The sequence below is a fragment of the Sander lucioperca genome, chromosome 10, assembly GCF_008315115.2.
Source record: "Sander lucioperca isolate FBNREF2018 chromosome 10, SLUC_FBN_1.2, whole genome shotgun sequence".
NCBI lineage: Eukaryota > Metazoa > Chordata > Actinopteri > Perciformes > Percidae > Sander > Sander lucioperca.
Window position 1 is genome coordinate 2,621,957 of NC_050182.1, and position 18,835 is coordinate 2,640,791.

The following is an 18,835-nucleotide window of genomic DNA, read 5'->3' on the forward strand; positions in this document are numbered from 1 at the left end:
TGTGTGTGTGTGTGTGTCTGTGTGTGTGTGTGTCTGTCTGTGTGTGTGTATCTGTGTGTGTGTGTGTCTGTCTGTGTGTGTGTGTGTGTGTGTGTGTCTGTGTGTGTGTCTGTCTGTGTGTGTCTGTGTGTGTGTGGTGTGTGTGTGTGTGTGTGTGTGTGTGTGTGTGTCTGTGTGTGTGTGTGTGTGTGTGTGTGTGTGTGTCTGTGTGTGTGTGTGTGTGTGTGTGTGTGTGTGTGTGTGTGTGTGTGTGTGTGTGTGTGTGTTCAGGTATTCCCAACGTCCTGGATAACTGTCCGAAGGTACCTAACCCGATGCAGACGGACCGAGACAGAGACGGAGGTGGGAGACGCCTGTGACAGCTGTCCTGAACTCAGCAACCCCATGCAGGTACAACTCAGCCAATGAGGGCCGTTTCCTTCTCAGCGCCCCCTAGTGGTGGCAGGAAACACGTCCTAATCTCTAAAACCAGAGGAGTGGTAACGGTGGCTGTTTTAACCACGTGGTTACGTTGTGAAATGGTCCCAGTCTGGTTAGGTTCAGACACCAAAAACTACTGAGTTAAGTTGATAAAAAGATGGAGGTTTGGGGTCCAATCATAGACAGTATATATACTGGACCAACAGGTCCCGTGTCTCTGGACGGAGACCAGTGAAGGATGTTAGAAGTCTCTTTCCCGGTGATGGCTGAGCGTTACTGAGCAGCCTCCAACTGAGCTTGAAGACGTAGATGTGACGTGAGCAACCTGTCTGAAAGTTGGAAGTCTTCTGGTAGCTGTGCCAAGAGAAATCTCAATCATTCCCAATCTAGCAGAGACGGAGAGCGTAGGTATATGTAAGGAGATAACATAGACACAGGCTAATTATTGATCACTAAAATGATAGTTAACATTAGTAATTAAACTTAAACAGCTAATGGAAGTCCAAACTGCCTGAGAGCTTCTCCTGTACTATACGGTAATTCCTCTACTATGAGACAGTAAGTCTCGTGGTTATGACCCAATCGTTAGCCTATTTTTATAAAAAACGTCTGCTACGGAGCCATACGTGAGCTACAAGGTAATGGAGCCTTTATACATTGTCGTGTTTCTTTAGGAATAAACAATGTACAAATAGAGTCTTTAAACTCTTCAGATGTAAAGTTATTCTCTGTCAAAGTGACGTCAAAATGAAGTATAAGAGCGCCAAATGTCCTGGTAGGGACATTTTTTTTAAGTGTAATTACTAATGTTAACTATCATTTTAGTGATCAATAATTAGCCTGTGTCTATGTTATCTCCTTACATATACCTACGCTCTCGTCTCTGCTAGATTGGGATGATTGAGATTTCTCTTGGCACAGCTACCAGAAGACTTCCAACTTTCAGAAGGTTGCTCACGTCACATCTACGTCTTCAAGCTCAGTTGGAGGCTGCTCAGTAACGCTCAGCCATCACCGGGAAAGAGACTTCACTGGTCTCCGTCCAGAGACACGGGACCTGCTGCTCCATTATATATACCGTCTATGATACTTCCTCTTCCTCTCCTTACTTCCTGCTCTGCTCCCATCAGATACTACGGCCACTAGAGGGCTCCACCACTACAAACATACATATAGCTCAGAATGATGCTGGAACTAACCACTTATGGGGGAGTGTAACGGGGGGGGGCAGTCTCCAGTTTGTTACATGATATATTTTATTTAGTCACCCTGAAATGTGATCACGTTTGTCTTCTCGCTGTTTTTCAGAAGGACATCGACAACGATCTGGTTGGAGACGTTGTGACACCAACCAGGACAGTATGTCTGATACACACACACACACACACAACACACACACACTCACAAAACACACGCACACACACATATACAATACACAACACACACACACACCACACACACACCCGCACACACACACACACATAACATACACACAACACACACACACACACACCACACAAAAACACACACACACACAACACACACAACACACACACACACACAAACACCACACGCACACACACACAAATACACACACACACACACAACACCCACACAAAAACACACACACACCACACATTGGGGTCACATAGAAATTTCCATTCCATTACAGACAGAATACCAGCTGAGATCAGTTGCATTGTTTTTTTTAATCAGGGCAGCAGTTTTCAGATTACCTTATGTGTTTACATAATTGCAAAAGGGTTCTCGACTGTTGTAGAAAGAAGTGGCTGATCTTTAATGCAATATCTACATTGCCCATTATCAGCAACCATTCATCCAATGTTCCAAAGGCACATTCTGTTTACTAATCTGATATCATTTTAAAAGGCTAACTGAGAAAACATTGGAGAACCCTTTTGCAATTATGTAAGCGCATAAGGTAATCTGAAAACTGCTGCCCTGGTTAAAAAAACAATGCAACTGATCTCAGCTGGTATGCTGTCTATAATGGAGTGGAATGGAAATTTCTAAGTAACCCCAAACCTTTGACCGGTAGTGTATATACACAGTATGCGTACACTAACAAGTCTAAAACAAGACACCTGCTTAGGCTTTCAGCTGAAATTGCAATCAGCAGTGTTTGAAATGCACCGGGCTGAAATCCATTCTGTTGAATGTGTGGTTAACAGTTTTGACAGCAGTGTGTTAGCATTTGAACGAAGTGCTGTAAATTCACAGTGTTGTGCAGGTTGTGGTAAAAGCCATGGGATAAGTCTGTAGAACTGTGTTCAATCAATGAAAAACAAACAAGAGTTTGGTCTTCATGAACTGCTGCTGTGCAAACTGTGGTTAAAGTTTTGCACATGTGGCTCCAGCCACTGTTGTTAAGCAATTGAAAAAACCCGTAACATTGATGGTGATTATTTAATTTTCCAAACAGACATCAGTTGCATGCTACAGTGATTTCAGAGCTTCTTCTCCAGCTTCTGTACATAATTGAGATTTTACGTTTACAATCATTGAAATATTTACTAAATCTAATTACACTACGATGAATAAGAGTGTATTGTGGAGGTATAACTGTAAGCCAGTGCAGCTGTCACTTTATGGGGAACCCTGTGCTACCAAACACCTTGGATGTATAATGTGAGCCCTTTTGAATCAGGGCAATAGTTATAATGTATGCTGGCTGTATAATATGCGTGTACGTGTCTTTGTGCGTGAAATGTAACTGAGAGGTATCGCCCTTGTATGTTCACATGTGAACACTCAGCTCTTGCATAACCGCATCTAAGCGATATGCTGACGGGGGTTCATTGCTCTCCCTCTCTCTCTGCCAGTCAGTGTTTTATCTCTGTGAACTTCCTTCCTTCCGCATCGCTCATTCATTTCTCTCTTTTTTCACTTCCTTCTTTCTTTGTCCTTTTCTCTTTCTGTCTCCTGACACCTGCTGTTTTTGTTTTTTTACTTGATATACACAATTTGCCAACAACAGCACCAACATACCAGCTTCTTATTGGAGTAGAAAATCACAAGTGACAGTATGTTGCATTCAACATAATAAATACTCCAGATATGATGTGCTGTAGCATACATAGGCTAAGTAGAGTTGGTTTCCCAATCAGCAGCACTACTAAAATACGTAAGCTATGTATGGTCAGTGGAAGAGTGTGCTGTTGAATGTTTAAATCCCATTTTGTGAAGGTAGGACATTTCGTTGGTGGTGAATCAGTGATTTAAGGTGAACATGTACTTTATTATCCTGGATCCTTGTCCAACAAAGGTCCTTTTTTCATCCCTTTCTGTTCTTGTCTACTTGAAGTCAGATGGTTTGGTGTCATGATGATCTGTCCAGTCGTGGTTCGCTGGTTTATCTTTCGTGTTAACAAAGAGGACAACAATTGCTTAGGTTACTAATGGGGCAACAGGGCAGTAGACAGTGACAGTGCTTTTCACGAACACCCCCACTCGGCACGGCCTGTTGCACTTACATACTGTGAATTTTGAATTTGGTCAGATCAGATCGTCTACCGTTGTTTAGGATGAATGGCACTATATAGTACAGTGAGGTACATAGTTGACTTTTGTTAGGTCTCTTCTTGTCTTTCCTCCTTGTTCTTCATTTCAGTATTTTGCTCTTCTCTCAAGTTACATCATCATCATCAGCCTTTCTCTTCTCTCTCTGTCTTCCTCCCTCTCCCGGGCTCTTGCATAACGTCCAGCTTTATTTGCTCCAGCTGAGGATTCTAATCTTTCCCACGAGGCAGAGCACAAGAGCAAACCAGGAGAGGAGAGAAGAGAAGAGGAGCTTGGCGAGTCGGCCTTTCTAACCTGCCTGTGTACGCTGCCTCGTTAACTCAATCACTCCGCCAATTAATGAGATCTGGAGCAGGGCTTTGTTTACAGGCACCACCAACACAGTGTTAAAGTGTGTGTGTGTGTGTGTGTGTGTGTGTGTGTGTGTGTGTGTGTGTGTAGTTGTAAAAATTGTTTTTTGATCATTTATGCCTGCAGTCTGTCATGTCAAGTGTGTGAGCTGGCGTGTGTCCCACCCCCTGCTGTAGTGCTGTAGGTGCATGGTCTCTCTTGGCAGGCCCATGCTAACTGGGGGATAAGCAGTGATTATCTACACAACCTGCAGTAGGAGCACACACACACACACACACACATATTTACACACACCAGGCCATGATGATGTGCACATTCCACCAAATGTGCTCATGTCAATGAGACCATACACTGACTTGGCTCCAATCCAAGAAGACATAGTGTTACCGTAATACATGCACACAGGCGCGTGCGTGTGTTGCAAATATTCCATGCAGAGCAATGTTCCTTCTCTGATCTCTCATACACATACACAGAGGCACAAAGACTGTACGCTGGCTGGCTGGCAGAAATGTCTGTCCGAGGTGAATATTAAGACCCTGACACACCAACCTGATTATCGGCCCTCGGACAGTCTGGCGAGGTCAGTGACTTAAGTCTTTTTGGTGTGTTCCATGCTGTCGTCAGTCTGAGGAGCCGTAGGCCTTGATTTGACATGTTGAATCGGAAGGCGGGCAGTTGGACTCAATGGCCAATCTGATTGGTGGAGCGCTAACCCGGAAATGATGAGCGGGATGAGCCTGACTAACGGCTCTCAAAATCTGATGAAAATCTTTTAAACTGACCTTTGTCGATCTGAAATATAGACAGATTCAGCAACTGCATGGCCTATTTCTCGCTTAAAATGTTTTCAGAAACACGTTTCGGTAAACTATCTTCGTAAAATATGAGATCGTATTCCAAACGAGCAGCCATTATGCTCCGTTGTAAAATCCGGAAGCAGCCAGACCCACGTGACGCGTTCGTCCAATCAGCTGCCGGTTTTCATTTTTTTGGGAGATAATACAGATTAGTGCCGCCTGCTGTTATGGAGACGTATTACGTCTCACTCACGCGCAGAACGTACACTCAAGTAAGTGTCGCTTTGGTGTGTTCCGAGGCACTTTTTTGGCCAACTCGGGAGGCAGTCAGTCAGACTGCCTTTTCTGCCGAAGGTCGGCCGTCAGGTTGGTGTGTCAGAGCCTTTACATAAGGCTGATCAACACTACTTAATCAGCTTTAGGAGACATGCTTAACAAGCTGACCAAGTGGGGTCAGGGAAAGAGGAGGAGAAGGAGGAAGCAGCGAGGAGGTGAAGGGAGCGCAAGACAAGGGCACAGGAACAGGGCTTGATGGAAAACAGGATAAACTGAGTAAAGGGTGAGAAGAACAGTAGGGGAAGAAGAGAAAGTGGTGACAGGCGGCGACACGGCATGTGTCTCTTGTCCCTGTTTACGACAGGATAAACACAAACACATAAACATGCTGTGCTCTGCCCTCTGTGTCCCCCTTACAGCCCACTGTTATGCACAGTGGTGATTGCCAGGATCCCATGTGTGTGCATTTGCCTGTGTGCATGTTTGTCTATAGCTGTACGTGTGAGGGTGTATTTTTCTTAAGATTCGCTCTGTCCACTCCGGGTGAAAGACGACCTTGTCACCCCACACTAGTCAAGACAATGCTAGTCTTTGTTTGGGCCCACGTTTAACAGCGGACACATGTAGCCTTCCACAGACGTAAACCTGACATTTTTACTATCTGTATTTAACATGATGAATGCTGAATTCACTGAATCAGCCATCCCTGTGTGTTGAGATTCCGATCACTCACCACTGTAAACACTCTTGCAGGTTTTATGTGCCAGGAAAATGAGCCAGTTACCAAGGCTAAGAACTAAGCTTTCACAACAAGCACGTAGTCATTGTTTACTATATATATGTTAAAAATACACTATAAGTTAATCTTAATTGAATAAACACCTTATTTCTGTCATGTAAAGGTAAGTTTGGGTTTCATTTCTTCTAAAGTAAATCTTTAAAGCAGCATTAAAAACGCATGAAGAAAAGGAATGTTTTGCATACTATAATCCTGTTGCAAGAAAAATAGTTATTTTGTGTTCATCACATTCCTTTACTTGAGCTTTGACCTCTCCTGTGGTTAAAACCATAGGTTGTGCGTTCTCCCACTTACTTTTATTTCGGACTCCAAATTATTCCCATTTGGATGATTTATGATCATTAGAGCACTGTTTCCACGCACTCTGCCTTCACATTTGTCTGTGCTTTTTGGGGCAAATTGAGCTAAATTATGATGTTTAGTTTATTTTGCATTCTCTTTACTTGTGATGGCAGTTTGTTGCCATTGTGGTTCACCACTGTCAAGTAAATGTGAAACACTCCAAATCTAAATGATTGTATTTGAGTCAAGATGCACATTTGTTCTGGTAGCGACGGTGACTCTGTCTTTACCCTGGTTGTTTTATACCTTTCCTTTGATTTCCTTTTCAGCACTCATTCCACTGCTTCTCCTTTCTTTGACCTTTTCCCCGTTTTCTTTCTCTCTCCTTTCAATCCCAAACACACACACACACACACACACACACACACACACACACACACACACACACACACACACACACACACACACACACACACCCACCCCTCTTAAAGAATGACTAACAGATGTGGACAGAGCTTTTTCCTTCATCTAAAATTAGCTGAGATAGAAGAATGGCAGGAAAGCACACAGGGTTGGACCCACAAACAGGAGTGTTGAGGGGGGTTGGGATGGGGGATTGATGGAGAAATAGACTAGAAGTGGAGGAAGGAATAGGTTGATGGGACTTAGTGAAGTCGTGTGTATTTTTGGTGCTGCTCACACACATTGCTGACGCACAGGAACCACTTAGGGCACAAAGTCTACCACCTTCTCATATGCTTGTATTGCTGTGTAATACGCTTTAGTATTGTTGCGGTTGTGTGGACCAGTGTGAAATAAATATAATGCATTAAGGAGCAGCAGAGGTAATCAGATATGCTGATTGTTTGTCACTGTGCTTGTTTGGTAGACCTTTTTTGTTTTACCATTGTCATGTATTACATTCTGCACATTCTGATTCACAGTTTGTGAAGTTTAATTATGTCAGTAAACTGTGTTGCAGCGCCAAAGCAAAAGCAGACCTATCAGTCTTTTTCTCTCACCATGATGCAATGCTGCTGTGAAACTTCCCACCCTTAATTTTTGTAATTACCCATCAATTAGCACTTTGGAAGCTGGATGTTGTACACAGCTCCAAAGCTGCTCTCCCCCAAACAGCAGAAAGGTGTTAAGGACAACAGTGGTGGTTGGCAAGCTGCTGATGTCCCCTGTTCACTCATCACCCAAGGGCCCGTTTAGAATACCAGGCCACCAGCCCTCTGGTTCACCCTTAAGTTAGGCTCATGTCTCCCCTGACAATCACAAGGGAGTGTATGTGTATGTGTTGGGTGGGAGCACGTTCACTTGGTCAACAAGTGATACTTTGTTGTTGTTTTTCTGTATACAAGCACTGTCAATGTACATTTTTGTTTTGTAGTAATCTTTGCAGCTTTTATGATGGTTACCTTCACTTTTCCTAAAACACTCTGCATGTCTGTTTGTACTGTACTACTTACTATGAATGCCGCATGAATGCAAGCCATCAGCAGCACAGTTGGCAGCATCAGAGCAGTACAAGAGAAAAACATGATTCCCCAAGGCCAGTCACCTATTCCACACTCACCTCTAGTCTGAACAACAGCATGCAGTTCATAACAAGAGACACACACACACACACACAGACACACACACACACACACACACACACACACACACACACACGCGCATATAGTGCATCCACAGGCTTCCCATTTGAGCTTTTGAGTTATTGAAGATGAGTGTGAAGATGTTTTTTTTCTGTGGCTGTTGGGTCTAGGATTTTAAAGGTAGCTCCAGCTGAATAGTAACATGTTAAAAAAATATACTTTTGCTACACAAGAGTGAAGTATTTAAAGCTTTCTCCGCGCATGCATGCATGCATAGTTAAGAGGAGTAACAGAGAATTATTTGGGCTAAACATAGCTTTAGGTAGGCATTTTTGTAGTAAGATAGCTAGGTAATGAAAGCTCTAGTGGCCCAAATAAAGGCCAAATAGAAGCATTAATGGTGTACAAAACTGATTAAAACTATTTGGCAAAGGATGCGAACAAATCACACGTTAAGCTCTTTCGTTGATGTGTTCAAAACAACATTTTAAAAATAAAGGAATCACTAATGTATAATTGCAATGTAATGGAGGCAGGTAGTAAAACAATAAACCTGCATGTAGCTTTTCCTGAATGAAAGCAGCTTTAAGCATGTAGCAAGTTGTCTCAGGGGTTAACAAGAATCTGACTGGGCTTTCTATATCTATATATTCTGTATCTATATGGTCCATGATTAGTACATCATCATCAGGAACTACATTTCAGTTCCATACTTTAACAGACTTGAGAAACAAATGATGAAAAGAAAGCAGATGAGAACCATGCATTTCAGTCTAAATAGTTCAGGGCCACATTGTGTGTCATTTCAGTGAATGTATGGTTATAAAAAAGCATTTTTAGATGCAGCTGCTGCTTGCTGCACTACTAAAAGAGGACATTTGAATACAATAAGCCTGCTTTTGCTTTGCAGTTTGTATGTAAAGGCTAAATATTGACAGAATATGTCATGCTGAGTGTCCCTAACAGAATATTTGACCTCCTGCTACAAGAATCATTATTGCATTGGGCAAGTAGCGGGTCACCAGTTTACATGATTTAGCAATTTTCCTATTTTCCGATTTATGTTACCAACCAATACAGCTTAGGTTAGATCAACAAAGCTCCATCGTGATGCCCAATTTCTAAATAATGAACTGGGGTAAAACACAGCTGCTGTTGTATGGCAACGTCCAGTCGCTATCAAGAGGATAAATGCTCAAACCAGTTGCAAGGTCCTTGATTATAGTGAGGCTATTTAGGTAAATGAGAGAATGTGTGCATGCCAAACTCACTGAATACTGAATGGCTTGAAGTTTTACCACCTAGTTGACATCACCTGTTATCTGAAAAGGTGTAAAAATTCAAGCACTGTTGACACAATTCGGTTTCATAAAGCATTTCAATCAAAGCTGGAGCTTATTATATATTGAAATAAAGATCAGGTGTCTCACTGCTTTGTCTCTCACTTGCCATCACCCATCTAGAAAAGTGAATCCACTGTGGAATGTGTCAGCTTCAGACGCTAGACAGCAGGCCTCTGTGTACGTGTGTGCTCATGACTCATTTCAATTGTCTTTTGCGTTGTTTTATCACCTTTATTTCATAATGTTGTAGATCGAGGGAAGAAATCACAATAAAAGTGCTTGCCATAAAAGAAAGAGAGGCCTTGCTGAGTATTTTTGACATGCATCATGTTATTCTCTTCAAACTCTGTGTAACACAGGCCTTGTTGCCAGCTTGTTGCAGGCCCACTGGGTTGGTTTACACTGGAGCCTTGTTTGCCTTGAGAAGCTCTTTCTTTTGGAGAGGGTGGAAAAGTTCTATCTTGTTCCCAGCCAAGGCTAGTGGACACACAGACACTTGTATGCACGCACATTATGCACACACACACACACACACACACACACACACACACACACACACACACACTGTCATGTAGTGCAGATCTCTGTCTCCTGACGACTACCTGTTGCTGGCAGATTCAGCCTCCCACTCCTTTCTCTCTGTGTCTCTCCATCTCGCGCTCGCTTGCTCCTGCCCTGCTCTTCCCTTTCTAATACCTGGTCTATTTGAGTCTGTGTTCCAGGCTTGAAAGGATTAATTGCCGTTTATGCTTTATTTTTTTGTTCTGTTCGTTTCTGGGGGGTTATTTTTAGGCCTTAAGTGTCTGGTTGCTAGGAGACAGTGTGAGCGAGAGAATGGAGGAGAGTTTGCGTTGTGAAGGCTGAATTACAAAAACATTGACGCACTGAGTCAGCACTGACACACACTCACATAAATATACGCACATAGGGTGTTTTAGTCTGAAGCTGTTATTGTGGACTTGTTTTTCTGGTTCTGTGTATTAGGTCTGAGCACTGTCATTTGATTCTGGCTCATCTTCAGTACCTGCTGTCACGTGCACACCTGTGAGTAGTTGCACATGGTCTGAGTGCATGCTCATTTGTTTGAAATATAGTCTAGTGCAACAGGTCTGCGTCACTGTTACAGCCTTCAAATATTTTTAGTTTGAAGCACTCAGTCTTGACTGTTTTCTCCAATGTGCTTGTACTTTCACATTTTTTACAATGAAAACAATCATGTCTGAGTAGAAATAATTATTTCTTTCTGAGTAGACTGAGCAAGCTATGTATGTAACATCCTCTCAGTACTTTCCTCTGTATTTCTTGAGTTGGTTTTGATTCTTGCCAGATTTTTGCATATCAGAAATGACATGCATGGACACACATACACAGGAAACAGATCTGTTGTTGTGGTGCTTAACAGTTGCTAACATCCTGTCCCGCTCTAGTACCACATTCCAGGAAACCACCTCCCAAAAGTGCCACCTATCTCTTACACACACACACACACACACACACACACACACACACACACACACACACACACACACACACACCTGACATTTACGGTTTGATCATGCCACATTTAATTTACTCCTGTGTGGCAAAGTCACCCTTTGACCCACCGACCTTACAAATACACACAGTACAAACTGCATATTGTGGTCACCTACTGCTATTCCACGGTTCTCAAGTATAAATGAAATAATGTTATTGTTATTATATGTCGGTGGGATGAAGATAATAGGGTTACAGCTAACAATTATTTTTGCTAAATAACTTTTTTTCAATTTACCAGTTACGTGTTTGTCTATTTAATGTCTGGTAATGGTGAAATATGCCCATTTTAAATTCCCATTTTGACATTGTCATGTCTTGTAAACTATATTTGTCCAGCAGTCCAAAGCCCAATGAGTTTACTGTCATAAATAACCGTAAAAGCATCAAATCCTCACATTTGAAAAGCTGGAACCAGTACATATCTGGCATTTTGAAAAATAAAACTGTCAAAAAGCATGAATATTCACTCAGTTGACTAATTGTTCGATGGAGTCATCTTCAGCTCTAAAAGATAAGCTTGACTTTTGCTAGGTTGAATAAAATTTAAACAATACACATCATAGTTTAATGATAACCAGACAGATTATTTTAAGGGGATGAAAGAATGAAGGGGTGCCGTCAATCCAGGAATGGGCTTGTGAGATGGCTAGGGTGGTGGCGTTTGAAAAAATATCATATAAACAGTTTGCCAGATTGGATGTCTATACTAGAAAATGGGGAAAGTACCTGAGCTTTCTGGAGGGCTCCTAGGAAGCTTTGTGCTGGGGAGAGACGTGTATAATGGGCTTATGGTGTTGTCATATGTTTATTTGGTTACGACTTATTGTCTATTTGTTGAATGGTCTTGAATATTGTGGTTACTGCGTCATCTTTTCTTAATTTTTGTCTGGGTGGGTGGTGATGATGAAGCGGGGGGGGGGTGTATTCATGTTGCAAGTTGTATGTTTTGTATGATTAAAAAAAAATGTTAATCACAAAAAAAACAATACACATATAGATACTGAGATGAGGTCCCTATGCCCTCCTACACACAAAGGTGCGCACACAGTCAAACACACTCTCCTACAGGCAGTAGTAAGTATAGGCAGTGTGATGTTGAACCAGAGGTGAAGCATCAGCTGGCAGCTTTTTGCCAAGCTGTTGGCTGGAGAAGTACATTAACACCAGCGTGTTAGGTGGGGCCTCAGAGTGAAAGAGAAGAGAGGCGCCTCTGGCCTGTAACATAGTTCTGTTAGGTCTTAACAGCTTTTTCCTAAAAGTAACTTTGAAGAAAGTGATCTGACTATCATGGGAAAATGATCATGTATTTAGCTTAGATACACAGACATAGAGCCCCTATTAAAGCCATATTTTTTTTAAATGGTGTGGAGAGCTAACTTTTTACATTTTTACTTTTTAATGTAAAGGTGAAAACTATGACGAAGAGTATGACTTACAAGGTGTTTCCATTGCCAGATTGAAATTATTCTCACACATATCCCAAACAAACGACATTTGATCATAAATATTAGGCCTACAGCAAAAAGTGAAAAGTTGTGTTGAAAGGAAAAAGACATTAAAGAAAACTCTTATTTAAGATCGTTGCATCCATGGTCATCAGAAGAATTTGCTTCATAGGGACTTAAAGCAGAGTTCAAACATGTTTTCGACAAGCTAAAACCACCCAGGTTTATAATACCATTACCCAGTGTTTATTTATTACAGAGAAAATTACACTAGCAATTGAAGTATCTTTACGGCCACCAATGGAGTATCACACTATTAAAGGTGCAGTAGATAAGACTTATAAAACTAACGTTCTGTCATATTTGCTGAAACGGACCCTATGTTCGAGTCGAACTACATGAAGCAGGTAATTTTTAATTTCTGGCACAACCTACAGCCTGTAGTGCGATTTGCAAAAATCCACCGCTCCCTGTTCAGATGCACCAATCAGGGCCAGAGGGGGTGTCTAAGTGTGTGTCAATCACTGCTCATGCACACGCATTCATTCTCCCTTGTGGGGCTTAGGGGCTTAGGAGACTGTTTTGGGCTTTAGCAGAAAGGGGGGAGCGACGGAGAAGTTGTTGATGTTCAATTTTTTTGGCTAAGTCCTGGATCTTCCCAATCCTACTTACAGCACCTTTAAATAGGGGTCCAACGGATCACAAAAGTCACAGTTCGGTTCGGATCACGGTTTTGAGTTACGGGTCGGATCAATTTCTGGATCAGCACAAAAAAGGGGGAAATTTAAATTATTTATTTATTTATTTATTTCACCAGTATATTGCTGTTAAACGACAAAAACGGATGAGAAAAGGGTATTTTACAATAACTTTAAATGCATCACAAGGTTTACCAGTTTCAAGTAAACGCACCATTTAGTCCCGTCTATGTTGTTTTTCTGACAACAGCAGTGACCAAGTGCTAGTTTGTGTCTTTAGCGGCAGACTGTTGTACGTCCCAGTGTTGGAATCCTCTACAGTGAAATACAGTCACACTTTTACACCATTTAGCTGTCAGCATTTTAACCGTGTTTAATCCAGTTACTATCTAACGGTAGGCTAACGTTACCTGCTGCCAAGTGTAACCTTAGTGTTTACTAGTGTGACGTGCTGCGATGCTTCTGTTGCCTCTAACGTCTAATCCGCGTTGCTATTCCGTCCGGTAGATACCGATCGTTTAGGTTCAGTATCCAACCCCGGCTTTAAGCCCCCTATTCTTGGGTAACTCAACTGCTGCTGAAAGTGTGTGTGTGTGTGTGTGTGTGTGTGTGTGTGTGTCCTGGGAGAAGTGCGTTTGGTGACAGTAAATATACCTAACAGTGCCTTGAGAGCAACAGGACTCTATCTCTGACACAATATTATTCTGCTGTTCTTAACAAACTCTGGGGAACACACACACACAGACAGACAAACACACACACACTCTCCCACCAGGCTTGTTTATAAGTGTGATTACACAGAGAAGAGTCCAGTTGTCCAGCACACCTTGAGGCTTTATGTGTGTTTGTGTGTGGAGAGTGCTCAGTGTTTTTGTCCACATGGTGCTCCAACATGCATTTGTGACTTTTTTGCGTGCGTGTGTTTGTGCCTTTTCTTAGACCTCCCAAGTGAAGAACCTCATGTTGCTAGTTACATAGACTGTGTAGTGTGTTTAGTTGTCCCATGTGGATAGATACTACACCACTGGGGTCCTCACAGCCTAAAATTAAGTTATCACCAACGGGCTCAGCCTCTTTAGACACCAGGCGACCCCTCTTAGGTGATCATGTTTTCACTAAGTTAGTTTTACCTAGTGGTTAATCCGTTAAACTTGTTTTTTTCTATCTTTTTGTTTTCAATCCTAATAGACCCTGGTTGTTGCTAAACAATGTCTATTTTACATTACATTTGGCAATTATTTTCGATCATGCAATAACTTTATTGATTCAGGCAGGATTATACTTTCACTATTGCTGAACATTAACTTAAAAGTTACTTGTCATGTCAAATTTGTTTTGTTAAGTCCAAATTATCTAAAATTCTCGTTACTCTACTTTTAACTACATAAGCACACTTTATTTGTAACTTTGAAAGGGAGCTCATGTCACCAAATGTCAAATGCCACCAAATGTTCACCATGTTGGATTAACTATCTAAACATTTTCAAATCTCTGCAAGTTGATTTTCATAATGTACTGAAATAAATGGCTGTGTGGAAAATTAGAAATCAATTTGTTTTGAAAAATAGTTGACTCTCAGCAGTAGTGTAAAGTAATTTGCTTTTAGTGGTAAAATATATGCAAAATCACGAGTACAGCCCTAAATGATAACAATGGAGTTATTCATTTAGTTTTTTTAATAAAGTGCTTTAGTCAGCTGATAAACCAAATGTAGTTTTTGCTTTCAAAGTCAACCCTGATATACTCTTCCACACACTTTAAAGCCTTTTTTTTTCTCAACTAATGGACATTTGAACTATGTTGTCAGTGACTTGACAAGTTTATATTCTTATGTAAAGAGAGAAGAGCTTGTTCTGGAAGAGAGGATCCCTATAGATGCTCAGGCTTTTTTTTTTTCCTTCTTGCTCCATTACAATTTCCTGGAAAAGACACAGACCGAGAGTCAAAATCTTATGTCATGTCCTTCTCATTCCCTGTCCCACTTGTTCCCTCATCACCTCCTCCTCTTCCTCTTCAGCACTTCTGTACTTTCCCTCTTCTCCTCATCCATGTTGTGTGTTCTCTGTTGAACAATAACCCCAGTGTGTGTGTGGGGCTATTTTTGGCCCCTCCAAGGCCACAAAGCACTCTCTTCCCTCTTGCTCTTTCTCTGTTTCTCTCATCTGCAGCTCTATGGCAGTGAGTAAAAGCCTATAGAAAATATAGACTGTTGGTGACCTCTTAGAATAGTTGAGCAGCCTGCTAGGCTTACAGGTTTTTCTGTGTGATGTGTGTCATTCAGTTGATGCAGGGGGCATGAACGCTCTTGACTCCAACATGGACCTCCAACAAAAACGATTCCTCCATCTCGATTATTCACAACCCACATTTCTTTCGATGATTGTTTCCAAACAAGTTAAATCGACTCTGCGTGTCATGATAAAACCATGATAACAAACTTGTGTAATTAATCAAACAACTTGCCTACTTATTTATTATCATCTCATTCAAGTTCTGCAGAACTTAAAGTAAACCAGTGTGAAACTCAAATGGAAACTAAGCCCAAACAGTCAAAAGTTAATGATCTAATCTGCATCTCTACTAGACATTTCCACTGGTGGCAGCTTAAAACATCTGATTACACCGTTGTTTCTTGAGTATTAATGAGTTGCAAAGAAACACGCAGCCATACGCAGAAAATGTTTTCTATCTCTTGCATATTAGTTAGAAAATCCTCAACCAGTTCCCTGCACAAATTGATGACGTGAAACCAAAGACTGGTTGTAGTTAGAGCCGAAACAATAAGTGGATCGACAGACTATTCAACAGCAAGTCTGTGGAGGTTCTTAATCATCCCTATGAGTTTAACATGAGATTCAACAGCAACGGCTTTAAAGGTGTTAATTGTAAATGTTAAGTATGCATTTTTTTGCTAAGTATTCCCTGCTTCCAAATGTCCACATTCGCTGTTTTTCTTGGTTTGCGTTGATAGAAAGTTGAATATTTTGGGGTTTTGGACTGCTGGTCGGACAAAACAAGCATTTTGAAGACGTCATCTTTAGTTCTAGGGCAATTTTGATGGACATTTTGTCATTTTTCACTATTTTCTGACATTTTATAGACCAGACAATAATAATATATATATATATATATATATATATATATATATATATATATATTATATATATATATATATATATATATTATATATAATATATATATATATATATATATATATATATCTCATATAAATATATATATATATATATATATATATGTGTGTATATATATACAGTGAGGAAAATAAGTATTTGAACACCCTGCTATTTTGCAAGTTCTCCCACTTAGAAATCATGGAGGGGTCTGAAATTGTCATCGTAGGTGCATGTCCACTGTGAGAGACATAATCTAAAAAAGAAAATCCAGAAATCACAATATATGATTTTTTTAACTATTTATTTGTATGATACAGCTGCAAATAAGTATTTGAACACCTGTCTATCAGCTAGAATTCTGACCCTCAAAGACCTGTTAGTCTGCCTTTAAAATGTCCACCTCCACTCCATTTATTATCCTAAATTAGATGCCCCTGTTTGAGGTTGTTAGCTGCATAAAGACACCTGTCCACCCCATACAATCAGTAAGAATCCAACTACTAACATGGCCAAGACCAAAGAGCTGTCCAAAGACACTAGAGACAAAATTGTACACCTCCACAAGGCTGGAAAGGGCTACGGGGAAATTGCCAAGCAGCTTGGTGAAAAAAGGTCCACTGTTGGAGCAATTATTAGAAAATGGAAGGACTGGGGCTCCATGCAAGATCGTGGGGTCTCAGTGATCCTAAGAAAGGTGAGAAATCAGCCCAGAACTACACGGGAGGAGCTGGTCAATGACCTGAAAAGAGCTGGGACCACCGTTTCCAAGGTTACTCATATATATATCATATATATATGTGTGTGTATATATATGTATATTGCAGTTTATGATAATCTCAAAATACATAACTAGTACAACATTTTTTTTGGATATTTGTTCCAAAATGTAAGTAGCATTTTTAATAAATACATTTTGAGTTAAAAATTCCCTTCCAAATTATTCGCTTTTCCCATCAATTATTCCCAGTTTTTTGCTCTCTGTCTCTCTCCTGTGTCTCTGTCTGTCCCACTATAGTCTTCCGAAAGTATTGGCCTAATGAATTTTTAATGGACTTGGTGGGAAGAGTCCAGACACTTTGGGATTCAGGCGTATGGGCTCTGATTACCCTCCTACTCCTTCTCCTGCAGAGCCCACCCTCCTCTTTTCTCTCCCTCCTTTCACTCTTACTTTCTCTGTCTCACCCACCAAGTCTTTTATTATCTTACCATCCCTCCCCTCCACCTCCTGGTCTTGTGTTTCTGTCTTCTCTGTCCCCCAAGCGCTTCAGGCAGTTTCACTTATCCAAGCAGCTGTGACAAAGACAAGGCTGTGTAATACTTGTGTATGAATGTGCTATAGGCAAATATTGACTCTCAGTTTTTAGTGCTTTTACAGACTCTCAGAGCCGACAGTGACCTCACCCCCCTCAGCCACACACACTTGCACAGGTCGTTTCCCACATCCACGCTAAAGCTGAGTTGGGTTAAAGTAGCACGGTGCTAGCCAACTGCCGCTAATGGCTGTTCAGAGGCCCTGGCCCTGTATAAAAATCCTGAGTCTGCAACTCCACTGTTAGTTTGGCACAGACCTGTCAGTTGATTTGCTGCTGAGTAGGACTCGCAGCTCTGGGAATCTCTCCTCCTCCTCTCCTTTCTCACTCCAATACTTTGTCTGACTGCCCGTCTGCCTCTACCTCTTTCCCATCAGCTCTCGCCCTCCTTGGCACTTCAGTCCCAGGTCGGAGATCCAGTCGGTCATGCCTTTGAGGCGTTGTAGTTGTCAAATGTTTTAGAGCTGCAACTAATGATTATTTTCATCACAGATAAGTTCACTGTTATTTTTCTCAATTAATTGATTAAGTATTTTATCAATAAAATTCCTTGTTTTATTCATCTAACAGTCCAAAACACAAAGCTGTTCAGTTAAAGGTACCCTGTGGAGTTTTCTTGTAAACAAACACTGTTTCTCGCCCAAATGCATTGTGTGTATACATTTCCTTCCTTTGCAAAGCTTGCATTGTTTACATCCATGTTGGCTTGCTAGCAATCTTCGTTTTCCTAGCCTTTCTTGGTGTGTTGCTACATTTTTTGTGGGTGCATTACAGCTACCAACTGTTGATGTTCAACAGCAAAAACTAGAAGCAAGGACATGTATTGCGTTGCACTGTTCCATAGCGCTACTACAGTAGTGGTGGTCGTATATGTCAAAGAAAAGCAGCAAATCAACACATTTAAGAAGCCGAAGAAAGCTGCTTGCAAGATATTTTGCTTGTAAATAATTGCTAATTGCCTTTTGAAAGAGCACAAAACAGACCGGATGTAAAATAAGGATGGTAGCCATTTTCTCTTTCTTTCTTTCCTCTACCACTCTTTTGCTTTCATCTCCCCTGACCACCTCTGGTCTCGCGGCGTGTGAGAGAGTGAAGGTCAGTGTTGGACTGGTGAGCGGCACACACATAGCTGGAATAGCAGCAGTGTTAGAAGTCTGCTAGGGGCCTGCCACCAAGATCACACAGAGAAAAAGAGGCATCCGCACTCCTAGAACGGAGGAGGATGAGGAGGGGATTGGGAAGGAGGAGGGGATGGGGGGGATAAGCAATCTGATCTGGATGACAACAGACTACC

At 41.4% G+C, this 18,835-nt stretch overlaps 1 protein-coding gene across 1 annotated transcript in view; it reads left to right on the top strand.

The window, feature by feature from the left end:
• thbs3a (thrombospondin 3a) overlaps window positions 1–15,283 on the top strand; it is a 57,842-nt gene extending 42,559 nt beyond the window's left edge. The window contains 4 exon segments of the mRNA XM_036006359.1: window positions 271–338; window positions 340–390; window positions 1,729–1,779; window positions 15,266–15,283. Of these exon segments, the coding sequence (XP_035862252.1) occupies window positions 271–338; window positions 340–390; window positions 1,729–1,779; window positions 15,266–15,283 (188 nt within the window).
• The last annotated feature ends 3,552 nt before the right edge of the window (window positions 15,284–18,835 follow it).